This window comes from Poecile atricapillus, chromosome 5 (genome assembly GCF_030490865.1).
Source record: "Poecile atricapillus isolate bPoeAtr1 chromosome 5, bPoeAtr1.hap1, whole genome shotgun sequence".
NCBI lineage: Eukaryota > Metazoa > Chordata > Aves > Passeriformes > Paridae > Poecile > Poecile atricapillus.
Genome location: NC_081253.1, coordinates 10,413,503 through 10,436,922, shown reverse-complemented (window position 1 = coordinate 10,436,922; position 23,420 = coordinate 10,413,503). Strand labels below are relative to the sequence as shown.

At 39.8% G+C, this 23,420-nt stretch overlaps 1 protein-coding gene across 3 annotated transcripts; it reads right to left on the bottom strand.

Annotated features, from left to right (window-relative positions):
* Positions 1–1,480: 1,480 nt before the first annotated feature.
* Positions 1,481–22,400, bottom strand: HACD2 (3-hydroxyacyl-CoA dehydratase 2). Of its 3 annotated transcripts, none has more exons than XM_058839731.1 (7): positions 22,225–22,400; positions 16,254–16,371; positions 15,947–15,965; positions 13,174–13,262; positions 7,060–7,181; positions 6,202–6,380; positions 1,481–5,496 (listed from the first exon to the last, which is right to left on the bottom strand). In XM_058839731.1, the coding sequence occupies exons 1-7, from the start codon at positions 22,353–22,355 to the stop codon at positions 5,414–5,416; spliced, it is 741 nt and encodes a 246-aa protein (XP_058695714.1). In that variant the 5' UTR covers positions 22,356–22,400; the 3' UTR covers positions 1,481–5,413. The 3 variants fall into 3 exon arrangements, with proteins under 3 accessions (XP_058695714.1, XP_058695715.1, XP_058695716.1); XM_058839732.1 differs by lacking the exon at positions 22,225–22,400 and adding an exon at positions 17,282–17,362; XM_058839733.1 differs by lacking the exons at positions 15,947–15,965; positions 22,225–22,400 and adding an exon at positions 17,282–17,363.
* Between the last annotated feature and the right edge of the window lie 1,020 nt (positions 22,401–23,420).

Below are 23,420 nucleotides of genomic sequence, written 5' to 3'. Positions count from 1 at the left end.
GAAGTAATATGCATCTACTTAAACCATTGGAAAAATTAAGATATAATACTGACAGTAACTTCTCTTTCCTTAATATTAGCACATTACCAATGTCAGCACATCAAAGAGAAAAACAAACCTCTGATAACACTAATGCCCAAGCTAACTTGTGAGGCCATAATAAGGGTTTTAGGATCTTTCACATTTGTAAAGGGAAGTATTATCCTGGAAATTAGTGATCAACAGTATCAAAAGAGCTACAAATTTTTCATCCACATTTGAAATTGCAACTACTTCAAAGACAGCCTTTAGAAACCACTTAAGAAGCTTTATTAATTATTTTACTATTTTAAGTCTTCTGACAAGTGTGAAAGCGCATTTGTTTAGGAGGCAGGAAGCAGAATTTAAAAGCCACTTGATATTAAATGGAAGTTCCAGGCAGTTGGGTGGCTTGAATCAATCACTCCCAACTGTAGAAATGTTCAGTTCACATCACATGAAACTGAATCACACAGATATTCACACCTTTTTATTTTATATTCAGCAGCCCTGCAGATCCCTCCTCTAGTCTTATGTCAAGAATTGCCAATGCTTTGAGATAAGCCTTACATATTATTGTGACATTAACTTGCTGACAAGCACAGAATCCTTATGCTTTTCAGACTTTTTACTGTTGCCCTAGGGAACTAAAATAGTTTCCACACACAGAGTTTTCAAAATGCAGAGAGGGAACACAAATAGCCAGTGATAGTTACTGTGAGGCACAAACAGAGCTCAGCACCTCTCCACGGCGCAGCATTTCCGAGTTTTTAATTACACAGGAGTGCTAAGTCACAGCCGTCATGCGTAGGACATGTGCTGATGCTGGGCATGACAACATCATTTCATCCTGCCTTCAGTCAACAAAAAATCACTGTAGTTGTGCAATCTTATGACAAGCATATGCCTAGAATAATAGCACTCACTGCAGCTACCACTCAGTTCCTATTAGAGGATTGTAACTTGTTATTTATGAGCATTAATGCCATCTAGACGCAGTTTTTAAATCTCTTTCAGGAAGTGTTAAAAATGCTAAAAACATTGCCGTGGAAGCAGACATATTATATTTAGTAAATGAATTCTGAAGTATTCTGTTGATTAGTTAAGCATTCCACTACATTTATAATACTCTGTTTTGTTTTTGAAGGAAGCCATCAGCATCCAGAGTACAGATAACAGCCGGAGAACAAAGAGCTCACACTCAATTGAGGATCCTTCAGGAAGTTGTGAGTGTTGACACAGTTAAGGTGCTGTTATGAGTACTTCTTTTGAATGTGGAAAGCAGAGCATTAATAACAGCAAGAAGTTTCTTATTTCTTTTGTTGGAGCTCCAGAGTTACATATGCTACAAGAACTTGTAAATTTAAAGGTATGAGTTGTATACAAATGAATAAAAATACAGCCCTAACATTTGTAATGTATCTGCTTTTGTTCCTTAAACAGTAACAATACAACACATTTTGTTCAGAATTATTTTATTTGGATTATAGCAATTAGTATCACTGATCAGTTGGCCAAATCCAGGCAGAGAGCACAGAATCAATTTCACAAGGCAAAAACACAGACTAGTATTTTAGCATACAAACCATTTCACTGCATTATCAAGTTGAAATATCTTTCAACCATGCATAAAAAAATCTATGCTTAGTCTTTCAGAGCTCCCAGATAATACCAGATTCCTAAATATACAAAAAATACATTTAACTTATAATAATCTTAGTGAATCAGACTTATAAAATTACAATTTTATTCTTCACAACATAGAAAAAAATACAAAAATGACTGTATATAGTTTTCACCCAAGTTTCACTGACATATACATCAAAATACATGATTTGATGTATACTCATGAAAATTTTAAGCTGAAAGATAGGTTTTAAAATGACACTGCAGATTGGTCCACACAAATGCCAACCTTCATAAGGAAAAAACCCTCTGATAAAAATATCACATTGTGAAAAATTACAATTTACCTGCACTGTAACCTGCATTCTTACTGTAATTTACAAATATGAACATTTCTACAATTCCAGTTGTAAACTAGACACTGGTGAAAACCTTGCTCTTTTGGAGGGTAGTGACTAACTCAGAGCTGGCAGGGTGGAACATAAAGTGCTGTCAACTGAACCAGTGCACACAACAGAGTACCAAAGCAGGGGAGGCCTGCTGCTTCGGATATGCGGATAGAGAACATGCAAGCCAAGTAAACAGCCTGTGGGGAAAATAAACCCCCCCGCATTTGTGACACAGCACCAATCAAAGCTTCTATTACAGAGTTCATGGAAACCACTATCATTTCAGTGACAGATGAGGGGAAACTTCTTTTATGAAGAGCAGAAACCCCACATGTGTCAGCAAAGTCAGTGTTAGGGAACAACCCAAACAGTTTTAGGGCATCACACTACAGTTCTCTCTCAAGATCATCTTCCAGTAATTTCCATGGAAGATAAATTTGAAAAAGCATTGCAAGATGAAACACTGAATTTTTGTACATAGTAACTGTATCTTCAGACTTCAGAATATAATTTGTAAATCAACTTTGCTGGTAAGAATTCTTACTGTGAAAGCAACTTTTTTTCTTTTGAAAGGAAAAGTAACTCCATTTTCTTTTAAAAGTCCATAGTTTATTTCCATTTGGTTCATAAATTGATACTTTCAATTAAAGTAAATATTCTATAATAAAACCGATTCAGCAAAGGTGTTGGTTGTATAGAAGCTTTCTCACTGCTGGCAGCTTGCTCTGCTTTTCCATGGTGCCAGAGTTATCTGCTATAGATCTGTACTGTATCTGTCTCATCAACAGAGCCAGGAGTTTGTTTCATGCAGGAGTATTACACATCCATTTTTTATCTCCAAATTGGACCAACAAATTTGAAACCAAATCTTTTATTTGGGCACAGAAATCAAATTAAGAAAAGTTCAGGAGCTGAGCATTGACAATATCCAGTGACCTAAGTACATGAGGAAATCAGATCTTTTAGATGACATCCTTCAGAAATACTGATATTAACTTCTTTAATAGCACATATAAGCAAAAGGAGATGTTTTGTTCAGAGGTGGAAGTTTACACTTTCAAACAATGAGTTCAGAATAATATAACATTTCTCAGATCACTACAACAAAGCACATAACCTAATACAGGAAATGAATTGAATTGTTGCATCTTTGAATCCAAAACCATTTTGAGGTTGTATATGGTCACAGTAATAGAATCACAGAATTAGTTGGGCTAGAAAAGACCTCTAAGACTGAGTCCAACCATCACCCCCAAACTGCAAAATCCCAGTAAACTATGTCCCTAAGCACCACATGTTCAGTTCTTTTAAATACCTTCAGGGATGGTGACTCTCATCACTCCCCAGGGCAGCTTGTTCCAATGCTTGACAATCCTTTCCATGAAGAAACTTTTCCCAATATCCCATCTAGACCTTCCTTAGCACAACATGAGGCAATATCCTCTAGTCCTATTGCTTGTAATTTTGGATAGTAGAACTTTTAGAGAAAAGACCAACACCCAAATTGCTACAACGTCCTGTATTTTTTAATCCAGTCAATAACTGGCTCCAAAATGTTGAAAATAGAAGCAAAGATTATTACTGCCTCTTGTCCTCTCTCTGCTTATAATAGTCCTGTTTGTGTTGAACAGGAAAGACTCTATATAGTGAGAGTTAGGAAAATTCAGTAGTTTTGATGGAGCCAAAGAAAATTACTGAAAAACGCCAAGTTGTTTTTTTAAAATATAGCTCTGACAAGCATAAACCAAAAAAATTGTAAATCCAGCTCTTCCCAGCTGCTAGAACAGAGAGCCTGTGTCCTGAGTACTTCCCGGCTGTGTTTAGGGAGAGCTGGGATGTGTCCAGGGGAGGTGCTGGCAGGCACAGCAGGAGGCAGCATTGCAGGTAGCATGGGAGCTTGGGTCACACCTCATTTAGACACTAAACCATGGAACAAGAGGGAAGCCAGAGAAGCCCGCATGGTCTAGGTCTAGTGGCTGACTGCATGGCCATCAATTCCTAACAGAGCAAAGCCATAACCTGCATTTCCTTTTGTCTCTGCCTGGATATCTACTCATTTTCCTTCTCCTTTTGTTCCTTTCAATCCCCACCCTTTTACTCCCAAATCAGAAGTTTCTTCTAGACTTGGGGCACAGCTCACAGAGCAGTAGTGCTTCCTACCCCACCACCAGGCTTTCTCAGCTCTTTCATTTTCCTTTTACCTTCCCAAGGGATGGTTAAACCTGAGAACCCAGAGAAAGCACCTAGGAGAATATAACTTTTTGTGGTCTTCCGCTCTTTCCAAGGAACAGATGAGGGTGGTTTGTCCAGTCTGCAAAGGCAGCATGTAACACGTGAGATAATCTGCTCTGCAAGGAGCAGATTCTGACTTTGCAACACTTCAGAAGTCAAGTGCCTGGAACTGCCTGCTTGGATGTGCCAGAATGATGACCTCAGTCACTTGAGAAAAGTCAGGCTAAGGAACAAGGCCCCCAAATACAGCAAGTAGTCCTCAGCACTGAAAGATGAGTATCACAGACAATGATTAGAGATGATAATTTATAATAAAAAAGGGAGAAGTGCACCTGCTTCTGGGTGACCTACTCCTTTATATTGTTTAGATTCATTACTGATACCACTAGAAGTATTACAGTTAGTATTAATTTTATTTTTTTTTTAGTATGTAAAAAAGTATTCAGGGATGCAGTACTTGGGGTAATTTTAATGTTTCAGGTAAGAATTACAACCTGTGAATTAATCTTAGCATTTGAGTGATGAGCTTAAACAAGATCTTCAGAGAACACACTCTGGTCAGACAGTGTACTGTTTAAATTCCTAAAGAACCACAAGTCCCCTCATTTTCCTTAATTGGTTTCTTGTTCTTGTTCCCATCACCTTTAAATACACAACCTACCTTTCTAAATTCAACACTTTTCCCAGATTACATTCTCCACTGAAGTCTCTGACATTATCCTGAAGTATTCCAGAGCATATTGTTTGCTTTCACAGCAATACATACAGTTTCTGGCATGCAGTCAAGCACTTAAAAAAAGAGGTATCAGTAATATAATCCCAATTCAGGCATTTAGTGGGTACAACTTCATCACTCATACTGCAACCTTCAGGCATTTAGTAATAAATGAAAACCATTTAGCACATCATTTAAGGAAAAGGTTAACTGTCAAGCCATATAAAGTTTAAGTTTTTTGAAGCACTGCAAGCTGAAAATTATTTCAATATTTGACATCCTGGAATTTCACTGAAATCAGATTTATTGGTTATTCTTGCTAAATTATTGGTCTTTTACCTCTGACTTATCTTGGTATACTCTTTACAAATGTGCTGGGTATTGAAAAACTGCAGCATTTTGATGTTTGAAAAGTTCTGAAAAGGAGTTGGAATTACTCCGACTTCTTATGCTCTTCAGTGTGGGAGAGTACCTTTCGCCTCTGATGCAGCATATGGAAATACAGCTGAGGGAAGACTGAGGAGAAAACAGACTCAAGTCAATAAGATGTGAAGAGAGGCCTGCAAGATGCACAGTCACTATTCTCTATTAAATATTATAGTCACATTCTCTATTAGAGGATGTGCTTATCCACTTTTTGCCCAAGTTATCCATTGCCTTTTACCCTCTAAAGAGATGAACTGATATTGTTCTTAAGCTTCAGGTACTATTAATTTTTTTGCTAAAGCAATCACATTTTTAATTAAATGCAAAATGCCTTATTTAAATGTAGAAGCAGGTGACAAAAGTTGCCTTAACCGCATGCACACAATGCAAAGAAAACAGACTGCAGGGCAGAAAAAGTCCTTCAAGAGAAATGTCCAGATTTGTTTGATTTTTTTGTAATTCTAGTGTCACTTTTCAGACTCTAAGGCATTTTAAACACATCAATGTGTATAAAATGCCTTCCATCTCTCTCTATCCAGAGCTTTTTCTCTTATTTCTAAGGCTATGGTACACAGTACATTTGCAGAACAAGAAAGTAGGGGATGGAAAACACGCATATACAAACAGCAAAAGCTGAAATTTCCATGAGATACTAAACCTTTGTGAGCCATGCAAAAAATTAAACAAGGTCATCAGCAGGCTAAATTGGTTACTTCTATGTATGTAACTCCCACAATTGTTTGCTTTTCCCAGTATAACTGCTAATACTAAGAAACCTAACAAACTCATACTTACTTGGAATGTAAGAAATCATGACCAGGATCAGGAATGTATAGTAGTCAAATGAAAAATTGTACTTGTTAGGTAAACTAATGGAATACAAGCCAGACTGCCTGACGTAGGGTAATGCAGCATATATTGTGAGTAATTCACCTGAGACTCCCATTGGATACAATACTATAAACAAAGTGTACCTAGAATGAAACAAACACAGAAAGAATTAAAAGTTATTACAAACTCTGACAAAAGATTTGTTAAATGATTTTACAGATATTCAAATTTTCATTTCTCCACTCAGTATTAAATTTTCTTACATCTTATTTGATTAGAGCATGGCATGGTAAAAACATTATTGCAAGGTAAGTATTCAAATCAGCATTTGTTTGGAAATGTTTAAAGATTCTATCTGAGACTCTAAAACCTATCTTTAAAACTATTCTCTCCACAGACACATAATTCATTATTTTAATTTCTGAACTCTTTGGTAGAGGTAATTTTACTACTTAAAACAGGGCCAAATATAGTTGATGTTAATCAATGAGCTTAAATATTATTTCAACGACAACCACTGGATTCAAAAATTACTGCTAAATGCCAGTTTACTTACTGTCATCCCCTACTCTAAGTATCAGTTTATGACAAACAATTATTTTGTAAATGGAACTGAGTTCATATAAACTACTCTTTCAACTTGCAGTGCAATAGATTTTTGTAACTTGAAAATCTGCTGGAAAGAAGCTAAGCAGTCATGTTCACAAATAGGGCAATTACCTGAAGGCAAAATCTAATTTTTTGCACTGCAACTACTTTACAGGGATAAATATCCCTGTCAGATCAGTGCTTTAAGGCTGTAGTTTTTATTATGCTACTGACCTGGCCCATTTGATGAGATAAGGGAGATGGTTTAACAAGCTAAACGTGTAAAAAGAGTAACGGATTATCTCGGTGATTGTCCAGGCCACTACAAACAAGAGGACACTGTCTTCAGTTTGTACCTGTGAGAACAGAAAAAAGGCTTTGTATGAACTTGAGCATTACCAGTTACTCACCAGACCCAAGAAAACCTCACAGAAATCAATTCCTGTGGGTTGCTTTGCTGCATCATTTTAGAGAACAGACTCCAAGAATGAGCTTAAAAGCAACATTAGTAACAACAGTAAAACACCCTTCTTTTATTGTGCTCTGTATTTTTCTAGCTGCTTACGAATAGCTCTCCATTATGATTGGGTAATTTAAGCTCTCATATTCTGTGCAAGGTAAATTGGTACAAGAAACCCCCGAAGTGCTGAGTATAATTCTTAACTCTTCCCATTCCTATAGAGTACCAGCTTCTATTTCAGTCCTATGATTGTCTCCCAGCACAGAAAGAATGGTCTAACACTTGATACCTGGTTTGCCCTTAATATTCTGATAGTAGCTCATGGTACTTCTGAGCAGAAGCACTGTTTTCCTTTCTGTGGTCCTGCTTTTGAGCAGCAGCAAAACAGCTAGCACCAGACCTCAGCCTGGGAGGAGAATGATGCTCAGATTGTCTCTTAACCTCACGTAAGTTTGACAGGTACCTGATTCACCGTTCCTTGCTCCATTTTCTGCTTATTGTTACTAGCATAACTCCTCTGAAGTTACACTCAAGGCAGTATCATGTTTCACTGCTTTACACCTCTTGGAGCTTTTATGTCAGTCACACATCAGTGACATTTTAATCCTTCAGTGACCCCACAATTCCCTCCACATTTTACCCCTGAGATCAGCTCAGCTGGTCTAGGCTATGGGTCTGATCCAAGGAGCTGGACTCAGTGATCCTTGTGGGTGCCTTTAAGCTCAAAATATTCTGTAATAAACTGCCTTAATCTTTATAATGTCAATCCTCAAAAGCATGTACTTTAAAATGAAGAGTTATATTTATTAGATTATGGAGCATCATTATGAGGTTCAAGTTCCAGATGGATCAAGTATATGTGGGGGTCACATACCCACAGTACAAACTCTTGAGGGAGCAGACATACTTTTTATGCATCCCTCTCCCTCTCTCCCCTCTTCAACAGAATTCCCAGCTGTATGAGCACCCTGAACCTAAATTCAGTGGACTGTGGGAACAAAAAGAGCTCAGCCACAGGGACCCACATTTTCTTTTTTCCTCCAACTCTTGAAAAAAGTCAGGAGGACTTTTCAGGAAGTCAGGAGATGTGGGCTCTATTCATCTTGGACAAAGTACAAACCAACAGGGAAAAAAAAGAAACAAGAACATATATATATATATGGACAATGAGAAACTTTTCAATAGGAGGGGACTGATCATATACTTTTGGGTAAAAAAAGGGAATTTTTTTCACAGGAATTATCCAGAAAAAGCTTTGTTGGAGACTGCAAAACCCAGAAAAATTTATACAGAAATCTTGAGCTATCCTGGAATGCAGAGCTGCTGGTAATCTATATTGTGCTGTAAATCTATGTTCTGCTGTGTGTAACATTTCAGGTCACTTTCACTGCACTTTGTAGCAAAAGCACCTTATTCTTTTTCCACATTCTGGTAATTTTTTAATATATTAATCTCCCTTACATCATCATAAAAGAGCAAAATCCAAAAATTATTTGAAGACTTTCAGAGAAGAGACCAAATCTATTTTTACACATTGCTGCAGGATCCTAATCCTGTTTGAGGTCTGCTTTATAAGCAAGACTTAGTTCTCAGCACGGAAAAGCGAACAGCACTTCCCAGATGTTGCTGTTCCAAAGGAGGAATGTGCTTGACAAGCACTCCAGAGCTGCATCTTCTGGTCAAATGGGGAGTAGCAGCTTAGTGATGAGTTCACCTAAACCTCTGAGTCAAAGGCTTCAACCTGTGCTTTAAATCCCACTTCCTTCCCTAGCTATGGAAATCAGTGAATTCAAAACCCAAAAGTCTGCAGCTTGAAGTAGCAGCCAAGGATATGAGCAAGGGCAAGAATCTGGGACACTAACAGTGAATCATACACATGGAAGGAAATTACAACAGTCCAGTTCTACCACATGACATCTTTAACACTGCCTTCAAGGTCTGGTCTCCCCCTTCTCCTTTGTATTCTAAGTTATTAAAACAGTTCACACCACTATGAAATACACAATCCTGTTAGGTCACTTAAAGAATCACTGATTGTGCCTTCATAGCTTGTGTCCCTGTTTAAGGAAGAAAGAAGACTGGGAACTGGTGGTTATCATTATAAAGTCTGTTTCTTGCACACTCACATAGCTGTCACCAGTCTGCCATTATCAGAACATCTTTTTGAGCACTAACGGTTTTTCAGTATGTCAGATAAAGATGACTGAGATGTATTGGGAACTGATTCACAAAACAATTTCTCAGGAGTCTTATTCTTTTAGCCATTGCTAATGCTGCATTTGCATCATTCCTCCTCTAGGTTGAAGATAGGGCAAATATACCTTTGTGTATTTATATATCTACCTAAAGTAGACCTGTAATAAGTCACTAAGGCAAATGCTCCCTGAGAATTCAATTCTTCTTCCACTACTGTTTTGCATGCCAGTCTTTCAAGGAAGTCTTAGACACAAGTCAAAAACCATTTTACACTTTATTTACACCTTGCTTGTCCAACTCTCTTAATAGGGGTCTATCAAACAACAGGCATAATTTTTTTGGCATGTGTTTCAAGCCAACATATCATCAAGGAGGGTCCTGAATATATTTTAGCTTTTCTTAAATACTGTGAATAGCAGACAATGTTTGCTAAAATCTAAAAGAAACCACTGTCTTTTGAGATGCAAAGATGAGAACTGGGAGTTGACAAAATAAAGCCTGAGAGGTTTTTAATGTTCTCCTTAAGATTGGAAGGGGAAATTTCTCTATGTTAAGAGTAACAGTTTGACAAATTTGCAGAAAATTTCAGCTAAACACATAATTAAGCAATCCAATGCAGAAGAGCAAAACCAGCAGCACTATGCAAGTGTAATGATGGAAAATATTGGAACAGCACGTCTCTCTCCAAAGAGCTGGTTCTCTGGTACAGTAATTAAAAAATAAAACATAAAATTAAGGGAGGAAAAAAAAAAAGAAAAAGGAAGCTTCACAGTAGGCACAAAGAGCCTGACAGACTATTGTGCTGTATGGTATTGCTCTAATTTTACATAGATGTAAAAGCAGTGATGAGTCAGGTTTTTCAACTGTACTCAGCCATTCTGAGTTCTGACCCTTCCAGCAAGGACTTTTTACAATTTAGTCTTAAATACCGTAAGTTAAGATCTTCTTCCCTCTTTTAAGTAAGTATGCTTTACTACTGATTGAAGATATCAATTCCCAGCTGCAGATACTAGGGTCCCAATTACCAGCTCTACATGTTGTACCTGTTGTTTTCACAGCATCTCTTGCCTGAGCATTCTACAAAAGTTTCTCTCAATATATATCACACTTATTTGCAATTTTTCTGTAACTGAACCCAATGGGATAAGCAATAAATGCCTGCTGATACCATTTTTTAATTACCCATCAGAACTGTGTGCAGAACTATCTATCAGAATGGAACTACACAAAGGCCTGCCATGATGTCACCAGGTGATCTCACTGCTCACACAAATTCAAAAAACATCTTTTGAACTGAAGGGCACTTTCTGTTCTCCTATGCCTACATCCTCCCAGCCCTTCATGCCAGGCTCATTCTCCATCCTCCTTTGCAGGCGAAACAGTAAAATTCACTGGACTGGTTCCTTTCTGACATAATAGCCAGCACTGATGACATGCCAAGCTCTCCTCCACAACACCAACAGCTGCTCCTACAGTGCAGCTAAGGAGAATCTCAGTGTGCAGTGCTTTAATATTTGCCATGCTTCAACATTTATTGTGAATAACTTCATATTGAGTTTAACAACACATCAGCACTGAAGTCAAGAAAAAGCACAAACATGTTAGTGGTAAGAAGCATGCTTCAAATCACATCACATTTCTAGAAGTGTATCCTGACAGGAGGGATGCAATACACATTTCTTCTTTTAGCTGTATTATATATGAAAGCAGTCTGGAAAAGCAAGATACTGAACAAGTCTCACTCAAAAAGTTAAAGAGAAAAACTGCATTTTATTTTATAATAACCTCATCATGCAACTGCATCGCTTACAAGTTCCATAAAGCTGTGTGAGAATTTAATCCTGGCCTTCACCATGGAGCTCACTTGTGCAGACAGCCCTTTAGAGAAAGTAGAACACTTGTGACACTTGCAGTACGTCTCCCCAGGTGAGCCTGCAGGCTCCCTGGTTGGGGGAAGGGGAGGGGTCAGAATACAGCCTCTTATTTGATTTATTTGCTCTAAGTCACAGGTCAGAAACTCATCACATGTTCCTCATTCTCACCATTCTTATATCCACTTTCTAAGACATTAAAAAAGTAATAAATAATACAGTCTCCTGCAAGACTTTAAACAGAAGACCACACAAGTGTGGGGGAAAAAAATCTGCATGGATTATTGTTGAAAGAATCTGTGTTAAAAGTCAAATATTTGGCTAAACTCATTGCTCCCATTCTGTCAGTATTCTCTGGTGAAAATGTGGGCATAAGCTTCAAAACATCTAACCCACAATATTACAGGTTTTTCTTTGATATCTAATAGACAACACTTGGAATAACTCTAATCTATCCAATCCAACCTTTAATATTGGGGTTACTTCAAAATCAGGAGACAATTCATAAAAATAGATTATCACTGTTCTTTATGAAGCACCAGATATCACAGCATCATATAGATAACAGGCAAAAGCCTAAGAGTATTTATTTTAATGTATTCTATACATATAAAATCTAATGTCTTGAGATTATGGTGTTTGTTTTTTTTTTGTTCAAAACCTAGTACTTATTTCTGGTGAATTAACAGAGACCAGAGTACATTAATTTGCAGCAACAGGGAAGTCCATTAGAAAATAAGTTTTATATTTTTTGAGAAAAATAACATTCTTCCATTTTAAGTAGCATGAAACTAAAGCTTCAGATGAACAAGCATCACAATACCAGAAAGGACTGTTGATTGCTAGGAACTACAGTGACATGTTACTCTACATGCGCATGGATGCTGTGATAACAGGTTTGGAGGAAGGAAGAGAAAGCAGCTTCCCTCAAGACTTTGTAATAAGACAAGTTCCTTAAGCCATTCTCCATGACAAGTCACAAATAACCTTATGCATAAAATGACTGTCACTTATTTCAGGCACCCAGGCTGACACTGCTATCAAGACTAATTAATTTTTTTAATGAGAAGAAAACCAGTAAGAGTAGTTGGCTAAAGTTACAGCAGAGATGCAGCATATTTAGACTACTACAAGGATTCACATTACATGAGTCAGTCACCATAACCTGTACCAATTAAAGCATGCCTAAATTTTGAAACAGCTGTCAGGAAAAAATCTTCAAAAAACATGGCTTCCAAAAGATTCTGAAGAGATCCACATAAAGTAAAGCACTATTTGGTGTGGTGAGCAGTGAGAAAAAATACACAGCCCTTCAAAATTACCTGTGTTTGAATATGAGAAAATTGAATGAAGGACAGAGGAAAGATGATCCTGGAGAGTGACAATGGAGAGCATGGAGCCACTGTTGTGCACAAACAATTGAGGGGGAGTTTCAGATGCCACAGGAAGTGAACTGCATATGCAGGAGGGCAACGAGATTTTGCTTTTTATTATGGCACTAATGAGATGAACACTAGAAGGCTGCACCAAATTCTGTGTTCTGTATTACACACTGGAACCTATTTAACTGTCAGTAAGGACGGCAGAATCTATCCAGGAGCTAAATGTCTTACAGGGAGAGAATCAGACTTCGCTCTGTTTGACTGTCAACAAAAGATGACATCAGATCTATTTTTATTTCTTTTGATCCACAGAAATTCGTATGAACAATTTCCTGTGCTGGGATACAAACAAGACATTTTAAGGACAGTAAGACAGCGATCAACACTTGGTTTTCAGAATGGATCCATAGTTTTTCTAACAATTTGTAGCTTGACTTACCTCTTTTACACTATGTGTTACTGCCCACGTCAGGAAAACCCTTGACATCACTTGGAAAGCAGTCAGAACAACAGAAGAGGGAACAATGCCTGGAAGATATTTTGCAATTAGTAAATATTTCTGACTACACCAGGGTGGGAGGTAGTGGGGGGAAATAAAACACAGCTAAACCAAAGTCCAATTATTTGAAATTTCTGGAAGGAAAGCATTTATATGTTTTTGTTTTTTAATTTGAAAATATGAAGTCAGTCCTTCAGTGTGTTTATACAGTGTAATGCAGTGCAATCCCCTGACAAGGCTTTCTGCATCAAAATGCAAACAAATGTTACTGATCTTGTTGCAATCACAGCACATTCCTCAATACACAGAACAGCTCAATTAGATAATTTCAATCAAACAGCTTCTGGAATACATTCTTTCAAATAAATCCTGTTTGATTAAAATATCCAAGATACTCTTCATTACTGTGATTTAAAAAATAAAATTATGCTTTGCACTGTATATCCCCAAAAAAAAACAGCCTTTAAAAATGTTAAGTATTTTTCAGAAACACTGATCTAGCCCATATTTTGATAGATGCAGGATTTGTAATTCCTTCCTGGAAATACAAACTCAAAAAAACCCCCAAACCAGCCCCACAACAAACAAACCCCAGGGAACAGCTGATGTACCAGCAGGTACAGAAGCAACCTGAAGATTTTCTCAAGTAAGGAAATATCACTAGTTCTTTCAACAAGTTCTGAGGTGACAACTGATCTGCCAGTAAAAGGACCCTACACAGCCAGGTCTGATAAAGCAGGAATAGTTTTAGACTGTAAGATTACACAAAATTTCTAAACTTCACTTCTCAAAGTTTTATTTTCTTCCAATAGCTAAATGATAAAGAGCAGGTGTAGCTCCTAAGATATAGTAAAAAGTGCTTGTAAAGCTCATGCAAACCACAAGGAACCCAACAGCTTCAGAAAGATGTAGAGACCAAAGAGGAAAATGAAACAGGAAGAAAGAATAAGAAAAGTCAAAAGCAAGTTTCAGTTGAATTATTTTCATTGATAACTCTGGCATCTTTGAGAGGAAAAAAGGAAAATCCTGCAGACATAGTTATCTTCAGTTTTATCATGTTGTCTTGGTCTCTGGGCTACATGTCACCTCCTTTCCAGGTAGAGCTCTATATTTTTTAAATCTCTGCCATATGTCAAAGTCCTGTTCTCAACCAGAGACACTCCCTTATCAATCTTTGTATTTTGAAGGACTTGACACACAGATGCTAACATTTCAGATTCTACTGAAAAGATGTGGAGAGAAAAGTTATGCTGATACACACAGCCATCTGTCACACATAAGCTCTTCTATTGACAGAGAATTACAGCTCTAGTTAGAGCAATTAGTTCAGCAGGGGCAAAGGAATCTGCAAATTTCCTGTTTCTCCTTGCATAGAAACTTCAGCTACAGTCAGTAGGACTGCAGCAGACAGCAGCAGTGCATCCAGCTGTGCAAAACCTCCTCACTTTATTTAGCTGACAAACACTTCCATTAACAGAAAAAAAATATAATCCACAGCCAGTTATAAGAAAACCAGTCTTTTGCAGAAGAGCTTTGTTAGGGAAGGCAAAGAAATAGAATAATAATAATGGCATAAAATGTTGCCACTTTCCCCTAATGGCTCTCTCTAATATTAAATTGTGCTATTAAGGATAACATGGCTAAATGGATCCACACCTCAAATCAACTGAGCCAGAATGATTAGTTTTGCACACAGGCAGGCTGTATAATCATCTTATTTGCTGTTCTGCATCAGCCAGGAAAGTGAAACACAGGACTCTCTCCTGCTACTCACTGATTTGATGGACATAGACACCCAAGGGTGAGGAAATGATAGTCCAATTGTATTTTTTACATTCTTAGATTTAGTACTAGTAAACACTGGTGTCTGCACACCAGTTTAGGTTCAGAAAATAGCAGAGCATTATGGATTTAGGGTGGTAAAACCAGTATTTTATCTGCAAGGTTTTCTCTCCAGTGTTCCAAGATTTAACTTTTCCTTCTTGACACTTGTTCAATAAGACTTTAAAAATTTTAATACTAATTTTTAACGTGTTTTTTTTTTAAAGTATGGTTTATTGTAAAAACCAGTAATTGAGATTTAGTAAAACTAAACAGCATAGGAAGGACTGCCTTGGCAGCACAGGCAAAGAGATGATACACACAGTTTACTCTGAGAAGACTTTACATTCATTTGAGGTGTATATGATCACTCATTTCTTGGGATGATCTGTGTACAGTTTATGAACTGCCTTTTTAAGACATTTTCAGAGTAACTGGATGATTCAGGAGGGTCAGAACTACTTCATCAACAACAGAACCAGACTGCCCTCTGCTGACACATTCCTAGCACCAATTCTCCCAACACCTCACTTGGTCATTAGAACACCCCACAGAAATCAGTATGAACCTACAGTTTAATACCCCCTGCAGTACGTGGCTGCCTGGACAATGATGAAAAACAGCAAGTTTGTAGTTGCAGCTTTAGGAACCTCAAACGCCATCTTTCTCTTTAAATAGCGGCTAGTGAACATTCAGATAGGAGCTGAAGCACTGTTTTATTGCTTAGTGACTTCTCAAATTAGGGAGTAAACAATGGAATGTATTTCAAAAATCAGTAAGTTATGCAAGAATTAAATCTGGAAATTCACAGATCGTAACATTTTTCTTGGTAATATATTGCTAAAAGTGCAGTCTTCTATAAAAATAATAAACTGAAAATTTGCAAGCTTACCAAGTGCACAGTGCAGAATCTAGAACAAAAAGAGAAATTCAAATCACTAACATTTCAAATTAAGCAATTCAGACACACATTTAGTTCTGTTACAGGAGCTTAAAATTCAGTATTTGCATTTCAATGATTAAGATTAATATTTAGCTCTGCTGCCCAAGCCAAATAGCAGACAGTAAAACTCCCTCACGGCCTGCTAAAAGGAAAATGCAGCTTTTGTGTGAGCTGTTCAGTAGAATTAAAGTAAATGTAAGAAATATAACATATTCATGCAAATAATAGTAATGCCAGGGAATAGGACTACACCCACCTCAAGCAAAGCTCCAGTCTGGAAGAATTTCAGGGGCTTTTCTATTGAATAGTAAAGGCTGTGGTAGCTGCCTTTAGCCAGATACGCCCGAACTAGACCAACTGCAATAACGAGCCAACTGAAAGAGAGAAAAAAAGGAGACATTAAGCAAAGCATAAATAAAAAGAAATCTTTAAGCCCCCTTTCAATACTTGAGAAAGCAACAGGCAGAACTGTCCTGAAATACACTCTGCAACACTGGAAATGTTAAATACTTGCATCTTCTAAAAATTTATCCAAGTGAAAGATGATGCATTTCTAAAGCATTTTTCAGCACCAACATGGTGTTAATATCTCTAATGTCCCTGTTTATTTTCCAGTGAGCTCTGTTTAATTTAGTTATGGAATGTATTCATGGCAGATTGGCATTTGTTCAGTTTAGTCAGAAAACCCCTGACAGCTTGTCAGAGACCTCTTACCAGCTTACAGCAGCATGAAATAAACAAGATTCAGAAGGTATTGATTTTAACATTTCAGTTCAAAGTAAACTCCTAGACTTTATGAGAGGCCATCCAGCTTAGCTGGTAGCACATATTATACGAGAAATCATTATAGATAAATGACTGCAAGGAATCTGAGCCTGCTAAAGCCTTGAAGGCAGCATGGCAATTCCCATCCCAGTTTTCCAACAAATATATCTGAGCCAATGTAAGTAGCACCCATATAACTACAACTGTATGTGAACAATGTGACCTGTTAACCCTGCTGATTTTCCTTCAAGTAATTAATCAAACCTAGAATTTTTTATCCTGGCTGATGAAGTTTTCACTAACTAGCACAGCTGTCCAGAGCTGGTGCTTGTCCACATGAGAAATTCTTCAGTCAAGTCTGTGCCAAGCCACAAACCCAAGGTGAGTGATAAACCCTGGTCAAACACTTTCCATTTGAAAGCAGCATCTGTAGTTAACTTTAGTTTCCAATTGCTTTTGGCAAACATGGGGAGAAGGGGTTGGTTGGTCAAGAATAATCCTTAACAGGGGCTCCCAAACCTTTCACTGAGAGGCTCATTCTGGCTTCTTACACTCAACTACTCTAAATGCCACCTCCATCTCCCTCCAAACCCCTCGTGTAAATCAAGTGTCTCTGCTAATAATCCACCCCAATGTGTAGACACGCAGCAAGCGCACTGACTACGCAATTGTTTTTGCCCTTTGGACAAAAGTGTGTAGCTGTGGTTTTGTAACAGGGACGATGAAGAAATTCCCTTTATTCACAGCATATTAGAGTCTTACAAGTACCACATTACCTTGGATATTGCAAAGTATGTGCACATATTACCCCAAATGTAGTAATTGTTTAAAACACACAGTGAAGTTCGTATTTTTTAACAATAAGTAACCCTGACATTCAAGTTTGTGTTTGTGACAAAATCTGTTAGCAGAACTGAAAGAAAGCTAATTAATTTCTGCCTTAACTTCTGGAAGACATTCATCAAAGAAAAGCAGGGGGAGTGGGGAAGATAAATGGGAAAGAGGAACAAGCCCTCCCTTTCTTCACAGTGACAAGTTATTTCAGTTAAAGCCATCTTGTGAAACCAAAGGACAAACATTTGCCAAGTAATTGCTGTTTACAAAGAATAAATCAGATTAATTTTGTATTTGGACTGCAGTGTAGAATAAAGCAGTAAGCACTACAGTATTAGTGATTCTCCCCTGCAACACCAACTGCTTCTTCTTTAGAACAGGAAATCAGAGCAGGTTGATACTGTGCTCCTCTTACCTGTCAAGTTTCTCTGTTTTTCCTGATCTTCCACGTTTGTTGAGAAACTGCTGAATTGAGCAATTTCTCCAATTGCACAAGGTGTCAGTTCTTGGCTGTGCCTGCAAACCGTTCTCACCTGAATGGAGACTGGCAAATCCCACGGCTCCCAGAGGAGCTCCAGCCTTTTGCTCATCTCCACCCTCGTGCCAGATCACTGACTCCAGCAAGACTATACTTTCCATTCTATCTAACATCCTTCAAAAAGGATTTGATATAGATCACAGCATTAATCCATACGAAATTAAATGCTGAGCCTAGTTTGTGCTGAAGCTATTAGTACCTCTGTCCTGCTTCTGTGATTCTTAAATAGTTCTTCACCCTCTAAGACTAGACAAAATGGAACAGGAGAAGGTGAAACCAAGGAATATCAGCTGAAAATGGAACTTGGCAAGAAGTTTAGAAGGGCAGCAAAAGACACCACTGTCTCATGAAAGCTCATTTCTCTGACCTACACACTGAACTCTACCTGATAAGCTGGAGTTACATTTCATTAATTTACTGCTACCCTGTCTGCAAACCCCAACTGGATGATCACCATTTTTTGATTAATCCAGAATAAGAAAAATGAGTACTGCACACACAGAGGCTTTTTGCTTTCATTTGGTCAGACTTGATAGACAAGCTTTGTGCTCAGGTCCTTTGGTTAACACCCTTGACTCTCTCACAGGTCATAAAAAGGTATTTTCTTATGCCAAGTTTACTGAGGTTCTGTAACATTTATGCAAGAGAATACAGCAGAGCTATGCGGTGAGTGCACCTGAAAGGGAGAAATGTACTTTGACATTCAACAACCACTCACTGAAGACATGGACAATGAAACTCATAACCCGGAACACTCTTTGCTCAACACTGATTAACACCAACTCTTGCAAATTCAAAAGCTATTACATTACCTTGTTGAGTGAAATCCTTTTTAAATTCATTGTTTATACCACCACCAGCTACTCATACCCAGAAGTACTAGTCACTTACAGCACTTGACTAAAAATAAGAAACATAATCACCTTTTAAAGCAGCTTATCTAATGTTTACACTCAGCTCTAACAGCATGCTCTCCCCACCCAGAACTATTCAGTGATTTTGGTCAAATACAGTTTTCAGGAAAAATAATTTCTATGCTGCATCTCTGCCTCCAGAGTGAGTTTCCCATGCCAAGTCAGGCACAACTACACAGCTTCACACTGTGATGGGAAAAGAGTGCCTGAACACTAGAGAAGCAAGAGGCAGAGCTTTCTGCAGTTTAATGCCTTGAACCATGGGCACTAAAACCTGAGCAAGTACAGCTGAGAGCCAGCTGCAGTACTGGTTATCCCTGCTGTACCGTGCTGGTCCTGTATCTGCAACAAACAACAGCCCACCCAAAACATGAACCAAATGGTAGGTGCATGCAGCTCCAGTCAGGAATCCATAGGCACACATGCTTTTTCTACTGTTTTGCTCTTGTAAAAACCATTTTTTTATGCAGGAATCCACACGCTACGTGCACTACAGCATAAAACCAGAAATAAGATCTATTATTTTTGGAGTAGTTATGTTTTCTTTAGCTAAGTCAAGATAAAAGCAAAATAAATACAGTAGCTATGCTGAGATTTTTTGACTGTTACTTGATCTATTTTAAATAAAGTTAATAGTTAAGGCAACTAAGGTTTTAAAACATTTACTTTATTACCTATATACTGCACAATGTTGTTGTGTGCTTCAGTTTATAAGCCTTTTGTAAACCAAACCAAACAAACCACTTCAAAAAAATCCCACGTGCTATTAGAGCATCACTTCATCATCTGGGCACCTTGAATTTTTTGGTTTGTCCTTTTCACAATTCTCTTTCCAAGTCAGTGCAGTTGGAGAAACTAAGTCTGAGCATTCTGATTGACATGGGGTCAGTAAATAATCACCGCCACCAGCTCTATAACCATCTTTCAATCTTTTCATCTGAACAACTGAGCTTCTGTCAACCAACTTCAGAAAAACTAGCTTTTTAAAAGGCTTTATAATAAGAAATAAATTGATTTTTTTTCCTAAGCTTAACCTTGTATACGGTGGAATTTCAGCAGTGTCATGGGGAATTGCAAACTCCTCATCCATTTGAAGAGAAATTATCAGTGAGAGCCCTCGGTGACCTACCCCAAAAGAAAAGTGAGAGACAACACAGAAATATGACTATGACCACAGAATTCATACGGCAACTCCCCAAATCATCTAATCACAACCATGTCCAGAAAAAGGTAGCTCATGTTAAAGCACCATAAATCACATCCCATCCAAGAGTGGAATTCTCTAAGAGGTTTGGTATAAATCAAGAAAATTGGTTACACTGTGATCAAGATTTACATGACAACAGAAAGCTAAATAGAGGTTTATGTCATTTATTTCTGATTTCCAGCACTCAACTTTTAAAAAAAATTTGTCCTTCTGAAGAAATAGAAATTTCCCATTCTCAGGAGCTTGCCTGCCATGACCACAAAGAGAACTTTCCATTTATACCACAACTTCTCTCTCAGGTTTTTTATATCTTTTATAAACACACAAGTGAATTGCATATGAGCAACAAAATATGAGCAGGGAAATGCTTTTATTTCTTAGAAGAGTTCAGGTGAACTTGTTACCATCGTGTAGGGACACCACAACAAAACTGAAAAGCCCTCCTGACTGCCTGCAATGTGTTGTATTACTCATGTAATTTCTGAAACAACAGATTACTTAAAGTGGTGGGTAATTATCCTTGCCCTCTGAGAGAAATACCCTGCAAATGTCCTATGGAGCCATAAACCTGCTCAGTAACATTTCACAGTAACACAGCTGTTGGGTAACGGGTGTACCAAGCACCTTGCAAGAACTGAGCTCTCCTCGCTCCCCTGCCTTTGATCCACACAAGTAAATATCTTGTAAGCTGAAATAGCACCAGCTGCCACCAGCAAAGACAAGAACCTTCATGTCCAACTGCCTTATTGAAATGAATCGTATCTATATTAATTCTACACTAACCTCCCCCCCAAACATGCTACTGCTCTGTTTGCTCCTCACCCGCCAGGGTTTCTCTAGTGGAAAACACGCTCATTTGGGATCCATTTTAAAAGCTCTTTTCTCCTCCCACCCAAATATCCTCAATCTTTCAAAAGACGGTTTTATTTTTATCTGGCTGCCAGTGAGATGCCAGAGCCACAATTAATTATATAAAAAAAAAAAGAAGAAAAAAGTCTCCTTTCTCTTGAGAGTCCCCAGTTGTCGCTATTTTTATTTTTTTTATATTTTTGTACCCAAGAACACATGTGAGCAAGCACCAATTGGCCCCAACTTGCATTCTGCCATGCAGTGCACGGGCAGAGCACCAAGCTGGTCCAGGAGCTTGCATGTCCCAAAAGCAGTTTCCAGCCTCAAACTACAGGGCAGCTGATGGGCTTATGGAGAAATGTTGCAAGGCTCAAGACTTGTGCCTTTAACTACTAACGTGGATAAGTTCCCTGCATTTAGGGTCATCACTCTAGTGCAAACTGCTGGAATGTACACCGCAGACACGGTGATGCAAGGAATCTACAGCCACCTGGATGCGAGAATTGATGCAGAGCAAACTAAGGTGTCAATTATAAAACACGGCAGTTCCCAGGGAACACGCACTCGGTGCTGCCGTGCAGTACTCCCTCTGGAAGGGGCACGGCAGAGAGGCCAGGCTGCGGGGCCGGGAGCGGCTGAGGCCTGGCCCAGGCTGGGCAGGGCCGCACAGGGACAGGCTCGGGGGATGCCCGGGCACCCAGCCTGGATTATGGTCACAGTGCCCGGCGGAGAGCCGGGACAGCGGGAAGGCAGCTGAGCAGGGACCTGCAGGAGCCCCTCTCCAGCACGAGGAGCAGCGAGCGGGGGGCCGGCTGCGCGCTCCAGCGTTACCCACAGTGCGAGGCAGGGCCACGGACAGCAGGGGGGCACGGGGCTCACCGCCGGACCCGGCGCCCGGCCGGTGCAGCCGCGGGGCTCGGGACGGAGGGAGCGCGGGCAGGACGGTGGGAGAGGCCGCTGCTCTCGGCCCGGCCGCGCTCCCTGCGGCGCCCGGCCGCCCTGCCCTGCCCTCGCTGCCCCGCCGGACCCACCCGCGGCCGCAGCCCGGCCGAGCGCAGCCCCGCGCCCCGGCGGCGGCCCCGGCCGGGGAGCCCCGCGAGCGGCCGCGCCCGGTGCTTACCCCGCGGTCATCACCACGTTGTAGATAACGAGGTAGCCCGTGGCCAGCGCGCCCGGGCCCTTCCTGCGCCGCGCCTGCTGCCCGCCGTAGCCGTTGTCCGCCCGGCTGCCGCCGCTCCCGGCCGCCGCCATCTCGCGGCTCCCGCGCCCCGCCCGCTGCCGGCGCTCGGCGGGCGCGGGGCGGGACTTCCCGCGCGGGCGGGGACAGCTCCGCGCAGCCGCCCGGGATCGGCCCTCAGCGGCGGCACCGGGCACGGGGAGCGGCTCCCGGCCCGACACCTGCGAGCTGTTCGCTCGCGTTTCAGGGCTGGTTCAAAACGACCCTTTGCTGGGAGAAATAGGTGTGTCCTGTCCTTAGCGACGTTAATAACGGTAGCTGGTGAGGTTATTTGTGGACTATCTCGTAGTTTTTCATCCCTTTTATAATGTAGTTCAGAGGAGAGAAGACTGAGAAGCGATCTCCGTTAATCTGCAAAGGCAGATGCTTTACTGTGCCAGACTTTTCGGTGGTGCCCAGCGACAGGACAATGAGCAATAGCTATAAACTAAAACACACGAAGTTTCACCTCAGCCTGAGGAAGAACTTTGAGGGTGGCAGAGCTGTGGAGCTGCCTGCCCAGCGAAGTCGTGGAGTCTCCCCCTCTGGAGACATTCCAAACACACCTGGATGCGTTCCTGCTCAGGTGGCCCTGCCTTGACGGGGGTTGGACTGGATGATCTCCAGAGTCTTTGCCCACCCTAACAATTCTGTGATGCTGTATGAATAAGAAGTTGTAACTCATTTCCTGCTGAAGCTCTCTACAAGAGCGAAAGCCTGGAAAGCATTACTTTTCCCAGCAACAAACACTGAAGCATCCTCATCAGGGCAGATAGAACTAACTGCCTTTCTGAACAGCCACAACAGAAGAATTTTTATTTTTTCTCCCCTACAGAAATTGTAAACACGTAGTGGAGGCTCCAGTCTGGTAAACATCTCTCGGTTTATTTCCCATGCATGTCACGGTGCAGTCCCTTTATGAGCAGTGCAGAATAACAGCATAAGCCTCACTCCCCACCTCAGAAAATTCTGCTTCCATGTGAGTGTTTTTGTGGCCTAATAAATTCATGTGCATGTCTCTTGCAGACAATGGGGCTCAAAATGCAAAGATGATATATGAGAATTCCACTTTCAAACAGCTATGTTTTAGTGCAGTATTT